The sequence below is a fragment of the Macrobrachium rosenbergii genome, chromosome 11 (assembly GCF_040412425.1).
Source record: "Macrobrachium rosenbergii isolate ZJJX-2024 chromosome 11, ASM4041242v1, whole genome shotgun sequence".
Lineage (NCBI taxonomy): Eukaryota > Metazoa > Arthropoda > Malacostraca > Decapoda > Palaemonidae > Macrobrachium > Macrobrachium rosenbergii.
In genome coordinates this window covers 24,809,701-24,829,634 of record NC_089751.1, presented here as the reverse complement: position 1 = coordinate 24,829,634, position 19,934 = coordinate 24,809,701, and the positions used below count along the sequence as shown (strand labels likewise).

General features: G+C 41.5%; 1 protein-coding gene across 2 annotated transcripts in view; it reads left to right on the top strand.

Annotated features, from left to right (window-relative positions):
* LOC136843252 (uncharacterized) overlaps window positions 1-19,934 on the top strand; it is a 242,945-nt gene that overhangs the window by 122,819 nt on the left and 100,192 nt on the right. For both annotated transcript variants that reach the window (XM_067111373.1, XM_067111372.1), the window contains exon 3: window positions 5,476-5,584. In XM_067111373.1, coding sequence (XP_066967474.1) covers window positions 5,476-5,584 — 109 coding nt within the window. The remainder of the gene's footprint in view (window positions 1-5,475; window positions 5,585-19,934) is intronic.

Sequence of the window (19,934 nt, the reverse complement as noted above, 5' to 3'; positions counted from 1 at the left end):
ACATGCAGGAAATTGAAATACTTTCTGTTTGCACCAGCAGAGCCAGATAGAGATAAAACAATTATAGAAAGCCCTTAATGCTTTTATAGCAATGTGAATAAGAGGCTGTATCTACAAACTTACTGATTTATTCAAACAACCAACAAACAGGTCAACAGCTCTTGCAAGCTGAAATGTGCTTGACACGAGGCAAACAAAACAGAGGTCAGAGTACAAGCAATTGTGTTTGTTGGAGGATGGAAAGATGTACATACATTAATATACAAGACATGAATGAAGGTATGATACATATAGCTGGAATGCTGACTTTGTGATGCTTGCATTAAGAATGATACATTTAACATAACAGTACTGTAATATGAAAGAGAATATGTGTACAAAGGATGCGTGACATCTGCTGTGTTTCTTGTATGGTGACATCTGCTGAATTTCTTTTATGGGTGCGCTTTGCGCGCAGAGATGCTCGTTGTGAGGAGATCAGCTGGCCAAGTAAGATGGTTGGTGTGTGGGTCCGTGTGGGACCCTACAGGACTCCCCCCTTAAAAAGGCCTATGGTTGTAGGTCGGTGTTTCGGAGGTATGCTGACTAAGGCAGTTGATGGAAACCCACATAGTTCTGCCGTCTACTGTCATTCGGTAGGCTTTGTGTCTTCTCTGGATGATACGGTATGCCCCTGAGCAGGCTGGGGAGGGGGGGGATTCTGTGTGCACCTACCCTTATGTACACCTTGCAGGCCATGTGGTAGTCTTGGCTAGCATTATTTGTTCTAATGCTTGGCTGGTGTCAGATGGGGATGTTGGGCTCATAGGATGTTGAAAGACATCTGCCAACAATGTTAATGATTGGCCGTACAGGGCTTCTGCTGGAGATGTGTTGAATGTCGCATTTGATGATGTTCTTAGGCCCAGAAGACCCAAGGCAACTTCTTTCTCCAACTCCTGCCTTGACATCTAGCAGTGAGTGATGCTTTCAACAACCGGTGTAGCCTTTCGATGATGCTGTTAGCTTTTGGGTTGTAGGCCGTTTTGTGTATTATCTTTGTCCCTAAACTGTCTACGAGGGTGTTCCATAAGGCGGACGTGAAGTTGGCCCCCCTGTCGCTTGTGATGATCTGTGGACTCCATGTTTGCTGACCCATCTGGTGAGAGCTTTCACACAACTCTCTGCCGTCTGTTGCCATATCAGTATTGCTTCGGGCCACCAGGTATTTCTGTCAATGATAGTGAACAGGTATCTGTACCCCACGGAGGCGGGTAGAGGTCACACTGTGTCGACGTGGATATGGGCGAGTTGGTGGTGTGTTGTGTTGAACGCTCCTATTCCACACTCCACGTGCCTTGTTATTTTTGACGTATGACGCAGTAGATATTCTCTCGTCCAGTTTTTTATGTCCTTGTCCATTTCCCACCAGATGTACGTCTATGCTAAAATTCAGGCGGTTGCCCAGCCTGATGGGTGGGACAGGTTATGGGCAAGGCTGAAAGCCTTTTTTCTGAGGCCTTCTGACAGGTAGGGGCGAGGGCGTCCAGTACTTGTTTCGCAGGTGATGGTCATCTCACCATTGTTGATTTACAGGTCGCGCCACGTAAGGATGGGGTTGTCCTGCTGCAGTCGCTGTAGGTCCACGTTGTCTTTTTGTGCATCTGCTATTTCGGGATAAGTTACCCCAAGCTGTATGGTGTTGACGCAATTTCTTGGAAGTGCTTCCACCATGGTGTTTGCTGAACCCTTCAAATAGTTGATGGTGCAGGAGTGTTCAGCTATTGCTGATAGGCGACACTGTTGTCATGCTGACCATGCATCTGCTGTCTTTGATGGTCTGTTTGTATGATAAACTGCCTTCCTTCTAGCATTTGGTGGAAGTGATGGATGGCTTTGTGGACTGCTAGGGGCTCCTTATCAAATGTGGAGTACTTTTGTTCCAGCGACGTTAGCTTCTTGGTGAAGAACGCCAATGGCCGACAACAACAGCTGTGTCTTGCTCTAGTACTGTGCCCGTCACTGTGCTACTCATGTCAGTCGTCAAAAGTGAGGGACCTATGAGGTTTTTGCTTGTTTTGCTGAAAGAAATGCAATATCTTGAACTTCTAACCAACTTAATTTTTTAGGTTTTCCTTGTAGACGTGTGTAGATTGGGCTCATGATTTTAGCAATATTTGGGATAAATCTATGATATTAGTTGATTAGTCCTGAGAATTCTTGTACTGCTTTAATTGTTATAGGTTTGAGAAGTCGTTAATTGATATTGCTTTCTCTGGGAGGGGTTTTAATGCTGTCTGGGCTTATTTGATGTCCCAGGAATTCCACCGTTTTCGTGGCCCATTCGCACTTTCTTCCCTTACTATAAGTCCATTTTCTTTAGGTATCTGCAGCACCCTTTTGACGTCCTTAAGATGTTGCTTGAGGTTGGGGCTAAATATGAGGATGTTGTTGACGTAGAGCACGCAGAAGGGAAGGTCTCCCAGCAGGTCGTCCATAAATATTTGGAAGGTTGACCTCTGTGTTCTGAAGGCCGAAACAGCTGTAGTTGAATGTGTCGGTGCGGAAGAGGGTGATGATTGCGGTCTTTTCTTTATCTTCCTTCACTACTGGATCTTGGAAGTATCCCTTCAGCAGATTATTTTGGTGAAGATCTTTGCTTCATTCATTTGGTTGGTTATATCTGCTATATTCGGCAACAGGGTATCTGTCTGGCTTCATTTTAATGTTTAGCTCCTGGTAGTCTATGCATGGGCACCATGTTCCGTTGGGTTTGGATACCATGTGGAGGGGGGGAATGTCCATGGGCTGGGGGCTTTTTGGCATATTCCTGCTTTCTCCATTTCCCTGAACACTTGTTTGGCATAGGCAAGTTTCTCTGGGGCTAACTGTCCGAAGAGTGCATGGACTGGGGAGGCCTTCTGTTTCTTTATGACGCTGAATGTTGTGTTTTGCTGGTTTGGTTAGTCATTCTGCAGGTCATCTTTGAAGACCTCTTGTGATAGTCTTGTAGAAGTTGACATACCCGTATCTGTGGCAGTGGGGTAGCTGCTGCGATGGGGCCTGTTTGTCGTCTCTGCTGTTGAGGTGGCGATGTGTTGGTGGATTGTTTGCACAGCTGTTGAGATGTTTTTAAGATCAGCTGTTTTGATGCTATGTCCACTAGCAGGTCGTGTGCGTTTAGGAATTTTGCTCCTGAAAGTGCTACTGTCACGTCTGCTGTGATGAAGGTCCAACTGTAGTCTTTCCCGCACAATGACACATTCATATTTCGCTTCCCGTACATCTTGAGTGGCGCTCCACTGGTGGTGTGTAAGTGGAGGTTGGTGGGTGGTGTGGGGTTGAATCATTCGTGTGGGCTGGCTGGCACAAATGATTTGCATGCCCCGGTTTCACGAGGAATTGTGTGTTCGACCATTCGTCCCAGATGAAGAAACACATGGAGCCCATGCATTCAATCGGGAAGAAAAACGAGCGTTTAGCAGGCACAGCTTCTCTTACGAGGAAGCCGGTCTACTCACACTGACATTTAGTTACTGTACTTGGGTTGCGGATGCAACCCTCTTGCATGTGTTTTTTAAAACAGGCAGCCTTTGTTACATTTGCATGCCTTTTTTCCAAATTTCCAATGGAAAAAGAACATTCCCTCTGGTCTTCCCCCTTGATGAATTGTTTGGGGCAGCACTGTTTGTGGATGGGGGCGTCCAGTCCCCCTGGGTCACTATCGGGTTCCAGGTTGGTTGACTGCTGGGACCGTCATGCTTCTACTGCTATGGGTAGCTGGGTGGGCTCTGCTGTCTTGTGGGCATGTGTACTGCATTGACCAATTTTAGGAATTCTTCGATGGGCATGATGGAGGCATTGGGTATGATCGTCACTGTTTGGCGGGGCAGTTTTGTGAGGAGGATCTCTCTCACAAGGTCCAGGGTTCACTCAGGTTGGCCATCTGCAGCGAGTAGCATTATGAGCCGCTGCAATTGCTTGTAGATATGTGGTGGCTACTAATCTCCTATAACTCCCATGTTGTTCAGGAATTTCTTGGCTCTTAGGGTGGGTGGCATGCTGAAGGATGACTTCAGCTGATCCTGCATTGATTAATAGGTGACAGGTTTGCAATTCTGCAAGCTTGCTTGAAAACATCGTCTGGCAGGAATTCCAAGGATGGCGTTTGCTTTGCATGCTGAGGAGGTAATTTTCTTCGATTGGAAGATTATCTCTGCTCTGAAGAACCAAGCTTCTGGGCTTTGGGGTGTGAATGGGAGCAGATGTATGGAGTTGGCGGCAACAGTGTCATTGAAAGGCTGGTATCGTTGGGGCTGGCTGGGTTGGACATCTCCGTGGTCACCAGTGTAGCGAAGGTGAGTAAGAAGCTGCGTCTACAAACTTACTGATTTATTCAAACAACAAACAGACAGGTCAGTAGCTGCTGCGAGCAGAATTGTAGTGCCTGACATGAGGCAAACAAAACAGAGGTCAGAGTACAACCAGCTGTGTTGGAGGATGGAAAGATGTACATACATCAACATACAAGACACGTATGAAGTTATGATATGTGGCTGGAATGCTGACATTGTAATGCTTGTGCTAAGAATGACACATTTAACATAACAATAATATGAATGAGAATATGTACAAAAGATGCATGACATCTGCTGCGTTTCTTGTATGCATGTGCTTGGCGTGCAGAGGTACTAGTTGTGAGATTAGCTGGCCAGGTAAGATAGTCAGTGTGTGGGTCTGTGTGGAATCCTTCACGTTTGTGTTTGATTTGCGTGGATTGTTTGATACAAGCACATCTTTCATGTGCTTGCATTGTTATATTATCAATATAAATTGCCATGTTTGTACAAGGGGTGAGGGTTCTCTGTATATATAAGCATTCAGATGCCTTACTGAAGAAGTAGTGTGCATCTTTATCACAGTAAGCCTACAATATCAGGAACATTGATTTCAGCCAGTCTCGATTAGCTATGCATATTGCCACTTTGGTCCAAAACCTGTGTTGGTGAGTGGACAGATGGAATGAAATAGACTATAGTTAACTTCCTTGTTAACAAGCTTCAACAACTACTTCTGAGACTACTTGTACATGAAAGACTTTGGATTTGCGTACTTGGGAAGAAGCATATCATTTAACGATTTATTGATCTTCCCAGGAAACTGCATATTATGTTATCACTCTTATATTACCATCATATATTCTTTTTAGTTTCTTAATGCTAATATTTTAATGTTGTAATTAAATGATTTTACAAATTTTGATTCTTTGCTAACTTTAATTGATAGGGAAAGTTAACTGTTTGAGAAAGGAATTATTTTTGTCTTTTGTTGACCACTTGATTATTAGGGGAATTTTTCCATTTTGCACCTTGTAATTGCTTTCTGTAATCTCAGTTTTAATTCTTATTAAAGTTTTCTTTAGCAATTCATTTTTGTTGTTTTTATGATTTCTCATTTCACTAGTTATATTATTGCTTTATGACTTTTCCATTGCAGGAGGATATCATCCCGTGAAAATAGGTGACCTCTTCTACAACAGATACCATGTGATACGTAAATTAGGTTGGGGGCATTTTTCTACTGTATGGCTATGTTGGGACCTACAGTAAGTGTACATCCTACTTTTCAAGTATATAGTCAAAGAAAGCATTTTAACTTTTAATTGATTTGTTACTTATTTCATTTTGTCAGCAGAAGTAGTGCATTTTTTTATATTTCTGGTAGGAAAAGTCTTTTGTAGTGCAGGTCTGTCTGGTAAGAAAATATAACTCAAAACAAATGTCATTAGGGATGAAAGCTTACTTCCATTGGTATTGTTTCACCAATAACTCATGGAAAATCAGCAGTGTTTTGGCAGCTTACCACTGCATTGGTGCAAGGTTCAAGCCCCCACTCCTGGCATGGTAGATTTTCATTGGTACATAATTTTTAATGTTGCAGTGAGTTGTATTTTGCTCCGGGTCTGACAGGGGTGGAAAGAGTACTTAGACGCTGATCATGTGTATGTTTTGTCTCCAGGCCAGTGGGTTACAGTGCAGTGACCTGTTCCTTAAGTTTGCACCTGATTAACAACCTTTAAACCTTCTTTGTATAGAAGCCTCAGAGAAATAGTATACTGAAGGTTTTCAATTTGTTATTCTTCATCACAGTGTGCTTCTTTGTAGGAAATTCGGTAATATTACTACACTACGACAAGGTTTCCATCTTCTTAGTTCCTTAAGAATTGCCAAAGAACAGAATAGCAAAATTTCAGTGTCACTGATGTAAGAATGCCACACACACCCTCCAGTGGTGGAATAACATGGACAGTGTAAAATGATAGTAAAAATTACAGCAAACCAAGAATTTTGTAAGCACAAGCATAACCTGGCCAGATTGATAGAGTAGAAATAAAAATAGTCCTAATTAAAACTTTGTATGTATATCACTGTAAATTGTTGCATGCAGTACTTTCATATATGCACAAATTTATATTGTAAACCATTTAATCTTTTGATACATTATGGAAATTTCCATCATACTGCATGTGGTTAGTGTACTATGTCGTTTAATTAAAATTTTCTCTTGTTAAAACGAGTGATGAGAAATTTTAGTTTTTATATTATTAAACACTAACGCTACTTGGGATATGTGTACACATGCCACAGTTGGCATCTTTTATGTATGTTGTTTATCCCGTTGAGTACTCTTTATAGCATAATATGCGAATGCAGATAAGGGTGTTGTATTTGTTATACTAAGCAGCAGACTAAATAGGATTACAACGTATGACCTGGGGTATGCTTGTGCCTCTCACATCTGTTCCTCAGGCCCTCAGTTTCCTTTCCTTGGAAACCTTCAGTGCAGCTGGACTGTCTTTTGCTAAGGATGGTGTATGATGATTTTTTTTTCCGTCTTTGTTTATGCTAAGGATGGTGTATGATGATTTTTTTCTTTCTTTGTTTAGCAAAGTTTCTGATACATCACAGGTTTCCTCGAGTGTCTGGGTTTTCCAGTATAATCTAGTACCATAATTCTGTAGTGTCTGTGTTTATGGTTTTTAACATTTCCTGCAGGTGTTTTATTTATATGAAGTGTGTTTATGTGTAAGAGAGGAAGCATGTTGCTATGGCAAGTAGGTAAAAATGACCAATATCTTATTTAAGTTTGACAAGGACCGTTAGGGAATTTTTAAGAGGTGAGCATATTCCGGTAGCAAGTGCCTTCATCATTCTTGTACACCTATGTTTTAAAGTGACACTATATAACTGCATTGGATTTTGTTCAAAAATCACTAGCTGGGAACTAAAATGCTGGATATTTGTCTCTTTGGAAGCAAAAACATGATTATTTTGTAAAATATGACCATAATATGTTTCATAAGAATGAAAGCTGTCATATATATCAGAACTGTGAGAAAATATTACGTTTAGCCAAATTTCAGAAAAACTGTGACAAAACAGTTCCAGAATTTTCTTCCATCCAGTGCCCATGCATTTGACAAAAAATGAAAAAAGCTCTTCATGAAACCTATGTTCAGATGTTCAAATAATTAAAGGATAAACAAATTTTTCGTAACATGGATATTGCTTGCATTGCAACCGTAAAATTTTAAATAGTTCTGTTTGATTATTTTTATGCCTCAACACTGAAAAAAGATTAAGAAGTAAATATGAAAGTATTACAGTAGCTACAAGGCATCCACTGATGATATCAGCAGGTGGGAGTGGTTTATGTGATGCAGCCATTTAATTGATGGCAACATGAACTAGGTGGAACATACGTCTGCAATTTGTAGACAGTGAAATGGTCTTGAAAATATTTTTTTAGATATATATGAATATTTGTATTTCATAAATAAGATATTTGTTATATTTCATAACCACTTCAAAAATAACAGTTTACTAGCAAATATTTGCTTATGCAATTACACTTTTTTGAATGCCAAGATTTTGTTCTTAGGCCTAGGGGGCATTAGTTTTCTGTACTTGCTAAAAATACAGTACACTTAGCAATCATATTTCCATATTAAAAATTTCTGACCACAAAGTTTATGAAGTTATCTATACATTCTTGCACTTCAAGTTACCTTATAAATGAATCAGTTATACACCAAAGACAAGAAGGACTTTCAAGAAAATAACATTCAAAGTCAGTTAATGCTAGTAAATATTGAGATTAATAGCTACCTTCTTGGTATATATAACCTAAATCATCTTCTTTTATTCTTCAAAGAACAAGTAATTTATAAAAGTATATCCTTTAGTAAAAGATATCCGAGAAGCCTTGCGTTATTTTTGTTAGGCAAAAATATAGCCTGAAACTTTAAAGATCAAAGGAAACTTTTTGTGATTCATATTTCTAGTTTGCAAATTTTATTATTACAGTTATATGTTTCAGAGGTAGTTATGATGGCCACTTCGAGTAGAAAGCACACTGGCATAGACAGCAGTGCTAACCTTATCACATTGTGCTTTGAGCCAAGCAATATGAAAAAGATCCATACATACATTACGAATTACACTAATGCATAAAAGAGATCATATTTATATACTCATTGGGAAAATTGTGTTACCTGCGAATTCACAAACTTGTTGGCATGTATGACAATGGAGATGAAAACAAAAGTTTAACACTACTTGGCAACCACATTAAGAAAGAGATTTTGATGATGCAAACAAACAAAAAAATTTTAAACATGCTTTTATAAAAATGCACTAAAAAGTAAAAAAATAGTATTTTGAGACACACAAGGATTTTCTTACAATTAATCATGTCTACAAAAATAAAAGCATGGGGCCCCAAACATGGATGGAAATGCTACTAGAAAAGAAAGATTTAAACATTTTTTTAACATTTCCTTCCATGTTTGGGGCCCCATTCTTTTATTTTTGTAGACATCATTAATTGTAAGAAAATTCTAGTGTGTCACAAAATATTTTTTACTTTTTAGTGCATTTTAATAAAAGCATATTTTCAATTTTTTATAATTTTTTTCTTTTTAATTTTGACAGAAATTGTAACTGATTTATGATTGTAGTTAACGAAACTGATATCTGTAATGGGGAGGTTGGGGAAGGGGAAATGGAGGGGAGGGGGGAGAGGAAAGGAAGATGGAAAGGGAGGGGGATGGGTGGAGGAGGAACAGGTAGCAGAGGGAAAGGGGAGGGGGAAGTGGGTGGGGTGGGGGAAGGGGGAGGGAAGTGGAGGGCACAGCTAAATTATCACTTGATCGTGTGCTTGGGGATGGGGAGGGAGAAGGGGGAAGATAGGGGAGGGGAGGGAAGAAGGAATTGGAGAGGATGGAAAGGGAAGGGGAAGGCAGGACACAGCTAAATTAACACTTGATCATGTGCTCCAGAAGGGGGTGGGGAGGAGGGGATGGAAGAGGGAAAGGAGGAGGAAGACATAGCTAAATTAACATTTGATCACATGCTCTGAAAGGGGGAGGGGGAAGGGAAGAGAGAAGGGGAGGGGAATGGAAGAGGGAAGGGGAGGGGGAGGAAGGACACAGCTAAATTAACACTTGACCATGTGCTTTGTAAGGGGGAGGGGGAAGTGGAAGGGGAGGACACAGCTAAATTAACAATTGACTGTGTGCTTTGGAAGGGGGAGGGGAGGACAAAGCTAAATTAACACTTGATTGTGTGCTTTGGAAGGGGGAGGGGGAAGTGGGAGGGAGGACACTGTTAAATTAACACTCGATCGTGTGCTTTGGAAGGGGGATGGAAGGGGAAGGGTGAGGGGAGGGGAGAGGAGGAGGGAAGAGGGAAGGAGAGGGGAGGATACAGCTGAATTAACACTTGATTGTTTGCTGGGGAGGGGATGGAAAAGGGATGGGACGGGGAGGGTTTCTATAAAAGAAAGACTCTACAAGTCAAAGAAGTTGTGAAAAATCCAAAGTTTCATACAAATCCTGAGGTATTGGGAGAGGTCACTGTAGGGTCACTAGAGGGCACTGCTGGCCTACTGATCATGTAAGGTTGTATTGTCACTGGGATTGGGTAACCATGTAAAATTTCAAGTCCATCGGATGAAGGGAACAAGTCGAAAATTGAGTTACAATATTTGAGGAGAGACAGACAGACAGAGAAGTCAAGTTAAATAAAAGGAAGCAAAAAAGAACCATGTTGCATTTGAGCATGACTCTATAGTCGCCCTATATTATATTTCATCACTTTACGAAATATATTTTTCAGATCGTATTTCTTTTTTATATTCTATATAATAATTATTTTAAGAACATTTTTCTTTATATGAAAAGTAAAATCGATTAAAACAAGTTAGAAATAAAACCAAGAAAATTCCTTGTTTCATGAGGGTTTTCAAGTATTTTGTCCGAATCATTATGAAATATTACATTATGTTTAGATATGAACAGCTCTATAAAGAGCTTTTTGGTAAAAGAAAGAATGTTGTTTTACGCAAATAGAAATATAAGTTTGGCACATTTGATGTTATCAGATTATCATCTATATAATGTCTTTCTGTTAAATGTGAGAATGGTTTTATAAGTTATCAAATAATATAAAAAATATTATATAAATTACTTAAACTAAAATGCAGTCCGCTTGAGTCATAGATGGTAAAACACATTGTAGTATGAGGTTTGGTTGGGACACCTTCAGTGCCAAAAGCTGGGTAGATCAATTTAGATGCAGTAAATCTTACATATTGCCAGTTTTCTTTTTAATATAAAAAATGAAGAATGAAATAGAATATTTTTGCAAATATGAAGAATTCAAATATAAGGAAATTGGAAATATTGTTTCTACAAATGAATGGTTTAATAAAAATTACGTAGGCCTAGAAAGAATGGTAATTACACAAGAAATCGTGTAGTGACATGACATCAGTGTTTAGATGGTTGAACAGAGTTATTAGTGCTTTGGGGTTATACTAAATATCAGGACATGTACACTATACATGGACTGAGACTGGCTAGAGCAACTACTTCTGTTGAATATATGGAATACAAATAATTTACTGTTGTTGTTCTTAAATTATGTTCGAAAGGATCTACTGACGTATCACTTGATGATGTTATTTTATTTTATATGGAAGGATTTTTAATTTTTTTTTTTTTTTTTTTTTTTTTTTTTTTTTTTTTTCCTATATATTTTTTAGTGTTACATTTCAGTTTGACTACATATTCACTTGACGTGGAGAGTGGGTGCTTGAACCCCAGGAATTTGTTCCCGGGTTTGAGTCCAAGAGTCTCATATATAATTATATTTTTAAACATCTGACTTACCTGGTAGTTATATATATAGCTTAAGTCCCTGACGTGCGGCAGAATTTCAAAACTTCGCGCAATCGCCGATGGGTAGTCAGGTGTACCACTAGTGCGCCCTCTAACCAGGTACCTTGAACCATTCCAACTGTTCCTCAGATCTTCCCTGCCGCCATACGGTTGCATCGTTAAGAATTTTGCTCGTTTGCCCGTGATTTTTCACAGAGTTTTGGTGAAGTACACTTTGGCTTTGGCTTTCGCTTGTTTTTTGGATTTGCTTTGGATTTTCTGGATTTGTTAGATATTGTTGATTTTGACCTTTGCTCGCTTTGGATTTTTCTTACGATTTTTTCACTTTCCAAGATGTCTGACTCTGCTTCGAGTGTGAGAATGTGTGTGGGGTGTAAAACCCGGCTTGCTAAAGTCGCGTTGGATCCCCACTCTATTTGTGTAAAATGCAGAGGGAAAAATTACAGTTAAAGGACAGATGTGATGAATGTTTTGGTTTATCAGAAAGAGAGTGGATGGATTACTACAGATATGTTTCTAAGCTTGAAAGGGATAGGATCAGAAGAGCCGGGAGTAGTAAATCTCGCTCTTCTAGAGATAGTCAGGGAATTGAAGATTCTCCTCATATCAATCCTATTATTCATTCCCCAGTAGTGGTAGTCCCAGAACCCCCCACTGATACTGATAAGGAACCAACCTTGAAGGACATGATGACGGCCATTCAAACCCTTGGACAAAAGGTAGAATCCCTCGCAAGAGACAGAGAGGATTTATGGTCGAATGTGAAAGATCTGAAACATTCAAGTGTTAATGAGAAAAATAAGAGTGCAAGTGTTGTGGAGGGTGCGGTTGCTCGGTCCTGTCGTGCTCCTAGTCCTAGACCTCTTCCAAGCTCACCAACCCCTGTGAGAAGGAATGTCGACAGACGAAGGGAGGCGAGAGGCTTTAGCTACCGAATGCAGCAGTCCCCTCGAGCGCACCTGTTGACGCTTCCCAGGACGCTCACCCTCGCCATAGGAAAGGCGAGGTTAAAGTGTTTTCATCCTCGTCGGAAGACGCTGTTACTAGAAGGGACTGGCGTCATACGGACGTATCGAGACCCCTCAAAAGGAAACTTCCTTCGGTGGAGCGGCGTTGGGATTTGACACTTCCTACTCCGGGATGTAGTCACTGGAGCAGTCCAGAGCGTTCCCCTCTTAGTTCGGACAATTGCTCTCCAGTGAAAAGCAGACGTATGTTGTCGACGGCGCCGTCTGCTTCCGCTGACTTAAATGAGACTGGAAGCGCCCCAAAACTTCATTCCCAACGCCTCATCGATGAAAATGAATTAGTAGTTGATATTGCAGCTCCCCATGTCGATCCCCAGCAACAGGTAGCTCCGCAAATCAGTCTAATTCAGGACATGCAACGGAAACTCTCTTCCCTGATGCAAGTCTTTCAGCCTGCAGAAAAGACGAATGCAGACGTTTGTCCACCGATAGCTGTACGTCGCCCTGAGGAAACTTTTGACCGATGTCGCACAGGCGCCAGCTCTCAAGTGACTTCAGGTGCGGCGGACAGCTTAACGGGAAAAATGTTTCGCCTATTCAAGAAACCTCAATCATTTTACGTCAGCCTGAGGAAGCTTTTTGACAGATGTCGACAGGCGCCAGTTCTCGCCGACCTTAAGGTTGGACGGAACAATAATTGTCAGAAGTCTGGACGCCAGGACACCCGAGTAGCTCAAGGGGATGGACGCCAGGATGCCAGGCGTCAAGAGCTTGGACGCCAGGACGCCAGACGTCAAGAATCTGGACGCCAGGACGCCAGGCGTCACGAAGTTGGACACCAGGACGCCAGGCATCAAGAATCTGAACGCCAAGACGCCAGGCGTCAGGAGGCTGGACGCCATACTTTATCACTAAAAGAAGATGGACGCCAAGACACCAGACGTCACAAGACTGGACACCAGGACGCCGAGCGTCAAGGTGATACTTTGAAAGACGTCGCTTCTTTGGTTTTTGGTCAATCAGAAGAAGAGATTGATGATATCCCTCAGTCTCCTGTGGATCATATCGAAGAAGTTTCGGAAGAAGAAGGTAGTAAAGGCCATCAACTTTCATCAGACTTCAAAAACTTATGAAACTTTTTTGGAAGTTTTCCTGAAAACTTTATTCGACGGCTCCTCGTTCCCCACCTTCAGAATTTACTCTTGGGAAGGCGCCTAAGGAGTCAGCTTTTATGAAGATGGTTTTGTCCCGCATTGGCCCAAGAGAGCTCTTAAAATGATGAATGAATGGATGCTTTCAAAGAAAGAACAAGGAAAGACAGCCTTTGCGTTTCCTCCAGCCAAACTAGCTTCAAGATCGAGCGTTTGGTATCAAACGGGAGAATCGTTCGGCCTTGGAATACCTGCCTCTTCCCAAGGAGACTTCTCGAATCTTGTTGATTCATCTCGCCGAGTGGCCATGGGGAGAACGAAGTTTTGTTGGTCAACATCAGAGTTGGACCACCTCCTCAAAGGAATTTTTAGGGCCTTCGAGGTCTTTAACTTTCTGGACTGGACCCTGGGAGCATTAGGAAGAAAGATGGGATTATTCAGCACGACTGACAAAGAAGAATTTGTACATCTTATGTCGTATGGATAAAGGAATCAGAGACGGTGCCAGCGAATTAGCGCTTTTCTCAGCAGGAATCTTGAAGAAAAGGGCCCATCTTTGCTCTTTCCTAGCTAATGGGGTCACATCCAGTCAAAAAGCGGAACTAATTTACGCCCCTTTTTCCTCTCACCTCTTCCCTCAAGACTTGGTTAAAGAGGTTTCTACATCCTTAGCTCAGAAAACCACACAAGATCTTATATCGAAGACAGCAAGGAAAGTCTTACCAACGACTTTCATGACTAAAAGAGTAAGTAAGGCTGAGGCTTCTGTGTTTCAGGGATCTCAGCCCTTTCGTGGTCGGCCCTCAGGTAGAGGTTCCTCGAGGGCGGGTAGAAGATCTGCAGCAAGGAGTGCCTCTAGACAGGGAAGAAACAGGACTTGACGTTCTCCCCCTTCAGGCAGCGGTAGGTGCCAGGCTGTTCAACTTCTGGCAGGTATGGAAGAAAAGAGGAGCAGATCCTTGGTCCATTCACCTACTCAAGGATGGATACAAAATCCCTTTCCTAAGAAAGCCCCCGTTGGCAGACAAACCAATAGATCTGTCTCCCAGATACAGAGACAAGTCCAAGGCACAGGCGATTCAACAGCAAGTCTCTTTATTATTGCAGAAGAACGCAATAGAGAAAATACAAAATCTGGATTCGCCAGGATTTTACAACCGCTTTTCCTGGTTCCCAAGAGCTCGGGGTTGAGACCAGTACTGGATGTGAGTACCCTCAACGCCTTTGTACAAAAAGACGAAGTTTACCATGGAAACAACAAAATCAGTGTTAGCAGCAGTCAGACAACACGACTGGATGGTTTCCTTGGACCTTCAGGATGCATATCTCCACATTCCTATCCACCCGGGCTCCAAGAAATACCTGAGATTCTTCTTCAAGGAAGAGGTATTCCAGTTTCGGGCTCTTTGCTTCAGCCTAAGCACGGCGCCCCAAATATTCACCAGACTGATGTCGAATGTAGCGGAATGCTGCACACGAGAGGCATCAGGGCTCTCTGTATCTGGACGACTGGCTTCTCAGAGCTCCTTCCTTCAATCGCTGTCTGGAGGATCTTCAAACGACAATCTGTTTATCAGAGGAACTAGGACTTCTGGTAAACAGGCAGAAGTCACATCTGACCCCATCTCAAGAGATCCTGTATCTAGGGATGAGGATTCAGTCTCGGGATTTTCGGGTTTTTCCGTCACCATCAAGGATGGAACAGACCTTGATAAAATTAAAGGACTTTCTGAGGAAACGGATGTGCTCGGCGAGGGAATGGATGAGCCTGCTAGGGACCCTTTCCTCGTTAGAACAGTTTGTTTCCTTAGGAAGACTAAACCTTCGCCCACTCCAATTCCACCTCAATTGGTATTGGAGCAGAGAAGACGGGCTAGAGAAAGAGTGTATCCCCATTTCAGAGGCGATGAAACAATGCCTTCAGTGGTGGAACGACCCAGTCAAGCTTCAGGAGGGCCTTTCATTAAAACAGAAGAACCCAGACCTAGTGTTGTTCTCCGGCACGCCATCCGGACTCGGGTGGGGAGCAACATTGGGAAAGTTGGAAATATCAGGATTCTGGACCAGAGAGCAAGAGAAGCTCCACATAAATCAAAAGGAGCTGACTGCAATATTTTTAGCCCTCAAAGAGTTACAACACTCAGTCCAAGACAAGGTCGTACAGGTCAACTCCGACAACACGACGGCGTTGGCCTACATCAACAAGCAAGGCGGAACCCACTCCAGGTCACTGTACGAAACGTCGAGGCAACTCCTTATCTGGGCCAAAGAGAAAATGTGACATTGTTGACACGTTTCATTCAGGGGAAAGAAATGTGAGGGCAGACAGTCTGAGCAGGAAAGGTCAAGTCCTGGCAACAGAATGGACTCTTCACCAAGATGTCTGCAGAGAATTGTGGCGGATTTGGGGTCGTCCATGCATAGACCTCTTCGCCACAGCTCAAACGAAGAGGATGGAGACGTACTGCTCTCCTGTGCCAGACCCCGAGGCAACGCACATAGATGCGTTCCTTTTAAATTGGTCCAACCTGGACGTTTACGCTTTTCCCCCCTTCAAGATCATAAACAGAGTCATTCAGAAGTTCGTGTCCCACGAGAGCACCGGGATGACTCTAGTGGTCCCCTTTTGGCCAACAAGAGAATGGTTCACAGAGGTGCGGGAATGGATGGTGGACACACCGAGAAGTCTGCCTCTAAGGCCAGATCTACTCAAACAACCCCACTTGGAAAGGTATCACCAAAACCTCCAAGGTCTACAGCTAACTGCCTTCAGACTATTGAAAAACTCGCAAGAGCTAGAGGGTTTTCGAAGGAGGCAGCTAGAGCGATCGCAAGAGCTAGGAGGTCATCTACCATCAGGTATACCAATCCAAGTGGGATATTTTTAGAGGTTGGTGTAAAAACAACCGTGTCCTCTTCCAGTACCTCTGTGACCCAGATGGCGGATTTTCTTCTTTACCTTAAGAGGAGACGTAACTTTTCAGTCTCGACTATTAAGGGATACAGGAGCATGTTGGCAGCTGTCTTCAGACACAGAAACTTGGATTTGTCTGCCAATAAGGATCTCCAAGACCTTCTCAGATCATTCGAGACTACCAAAGAGAAAAGTCAGATCTCACCAGCGTGGAACCTAGACGTGGTCCTAAAGTTCCTCATGTCCGATAGGTTCGAACCTTTGCAAGAGATTTCATTTAAAGATCTCACAATGAAGACTCTATTTTTGGTTTGCTTGGCGACAGCTAAAAGAGTCAGTGAAGTACATGCCTTCAATAAAACCGTCGGTTTTAGGAACGGCAAAGCTATCTGCTCTCTACAACTGGGGTTTTTAGCTAAGAATGAACGTCCTTCACAACCATGGCCCAAGTCCTTCGAGATTATGAATCTGGCAGAGATCGCAGGTGAGGAGTTAGAGAGAGTCCTCTGTCCGGTAAGAGCTCTGAGAGCGTACCTGCAAAGGACAAAGAATTTACGAGGCAAGTCAGAGGCGCTTTGGTGTTCAGTTAAGAAGCCCTCTCTACCAATGTCTAAGAATGCGTTATCCTTTTTCATTAGACAGTTGATAAGGGAAGCGCATTCAGAATGCAATGAAGCGGACCTTAAGCTTCTAAAGGTTAAAACCCATGAGGTCAGAGCGGTTGCAACCTCTGTAGCCTTTAGACAGAATAGGTCCCTACAAAGTATCATGGACTCTACCTTCTGGAGAAGCAAGTCAGTGTTTGCCTCACACTACTTGAAGCAAGTACAAACGCTTTATGACGACTGCTATACACTGGGACCGTTTATAGCAGCTAACTCAGTAGTGGGAGAAGGGACTACCCCTGCAATCCCATAAATCGATGCCCTTGATTCTTGCCTTGGAATAGTTGTAATCTTATGGTTGTTTGTGGAGATTGGACGCAATCTTCCGCAATCATTGATTTTAGTCAGGTAATCAGTTTGTTCCTTGGCAGCGCCCGGAACAAGGGTATTATAGGTTGTCTGTCACATAGAGGTTGGTATACCGGTTGGCAGCTCCTAGAGGTCTTCAGCCCCCTGAGTGGATCGCTGGACCTCTTAAGGAAAGCAGACATAATGAGGGGGAGTTCATTGAAGTCAGCTTCCTTAAACCAGGTAAGAACCTTAAGTTGGTTGATTAACCCTTAAGCAAAATTCCAAAGATGTTGGCTGTCTCTGACCCTCCACCAAAGGTGTCAATCAGCAATATATATAACTACCAGGTAAGTCAGATGTTTAAAAATGATATTTTCATAATAAAATAAATTTTTGAACATACTTACCTGGTAGTTATATATGATTAAATTCCCACCCTCCTCCCCTCTAGAGACTAGGGGCATGGAAGATCTGAGGAACAGTTTGAATGGTTCAAGGTACCTGGGTAGAGGGCGCACTAGTGGTACACCTGACTACCCATCGCGATTGCCGCAGTTTTGAAATTCTGCCCGCGTCAGGGACTTAAGCTATATATATAACTACCAGGTAAGTATGTTCAAAAATTTATTTTATTATGAAAATATCATGTTTATTTGGATAAATTTTTGTGGAATTTTCCACTTTTGCTAAAATTTATTGACCTGTTAAATAGGAAAACATATCATAGCTGGGATTGGGTTTATATCCAAAGCTAAATACTATAGTGGGAATTGTGGTAGGACCATCAACTGCCCGATAATGTTCAGGACCTAAGAGCTATCTGATTGATAGCTCAAAGGCGGAACTATTCTTTAGGGCTGGACCATGGATTCCACGGGGTGTCTGGTTCTGGGGACAGGACTCTCAGCATTCTATCAGGTTTACCCATAACATGATTAGGGTGGGGATGATTGTATTCTTATAATACTCTCTGTCCTAGCAATTGGGTTTGGCTTACACTTGGGCCACTCTAATCATGTTGTGCCATCCCCCATGGGGCAGGGTAGGGACACGGACATTTGGGAGTCTGTTCTCACTTGTGCCAATGGTAAAAGAATAAACTCCATGAAATGCTGCTGATATCTTTTTAAGGTTTTCAGGTTTTATTTTTATTTTTTATATGTGTATATTTTTATTTTCTTATTTTTGTCTCCAATCTTTGATGGGCCCTTTGATGGTAATGACTCAGCACAGTTGACAACTGCTGGAACTTCCTGACATCCTTTCTCTGGAAAAGTCAGATAAAAATCCTAATGTAATTACACTGGAACCCTATACTCCAGTACAAAGCAAACAGAAATAAAGCAAATATCTTAACCTAAGCTTGACTCACTTCAACTCCCTCTTTGGAAGTGGAAGTTGGTCAAGGTTCCTGACCTTAGGAACAGAGAAGAAAATATCAGCATTAAAATTAGGAAACTTCCTGTTGAATTGACATTCAACTATTGAAATGTCATTCAGACAAATAAAATATCAGATGTGGTTGATAGAAAGCACAACAAGAAATCAATCAGAAAATTACTTAACTATAAAAAATATTGATAATGTAAAGGTGCATATAAAAAAACACGACAATATGACCAGTGTACAGAGTGCCATAATACTCCCTGATAATGATGAAGAACCAATAGAAAAGAATATTTTGCTGAATTCCCTTAAAAGAAGGTACAACAATGTACAAGATTGCGAAATGTACGACATAGCAAGTAGGCGGAGTACAGTAATGGAAAAACACTGAGAATAGCAAAGATAAAATTTGAAGGCCATGAATTACCCTTAAAAATTTAAAACCATGTGCCAAATCTGAGAACTGAGATCGTATGTTCCAAAACCACTACAGTGCCAAAACTGTAGTATGTATGGACATACAAGGAAAAATTGCTGTAATAAATCTATATGTCTGTGTATTGTGGATCTGACAAACATACCACACAGTCAAAGTGCAGTGAACCAAAATGCGTGAACTGTGGACAGAATCACCATGCAGGCTAAGGAGTGTATGTATTATATATACAATACAGAATTAAAATTACTTCAGGAAAGAATGGGAATGGCTATAAAAGAAGCCAAATTACTGTAGAATTAAAAGTTAGAGGAATGCATGATCCCGCAAGGGAACGAACGTTTTCTTCTATAGTAAGATCAATGAAACAAAAATTAAAATAGATAAGAGTAACAAAACCCTGATACATAAATCCCAAGGAAAAATAACAACTTTGCAAGAAAAACTAATACAGCAAAAAACCATGCAAAATACAAATATTTGTTCAAATTCATTTGAAATATTATCAGAAATGGAAATGTTATCAGAAATATTAGAAGAAAGTTATGATAAATTAGAAGCTAAAAAAAAATTAGGCCTTTAGAGAGAACTCCACCCCAGACCAACAAAAAACTGACTATTATTAGAGATACTGTACATCAATTAAACTAAGATGGGAGACCCGAAGAAAGAATACACCTTTTTCTCCTAAAATAATAATAAAACCAATGGAAACAGATACCCAGAACATCAGAGAAATAGCAGAGGAACAAACCTTGACAAGAATGATTATGTGATGGGAGAAGAGATTACTCTATCACTGATAATTGGTGCAACAAGAGTAAACGAAAAAACGACGTATGGAAACACGTGGATGTAATGAATGTTTCATTGAACTTTGCAACAAAAACAAAAGACAGTTT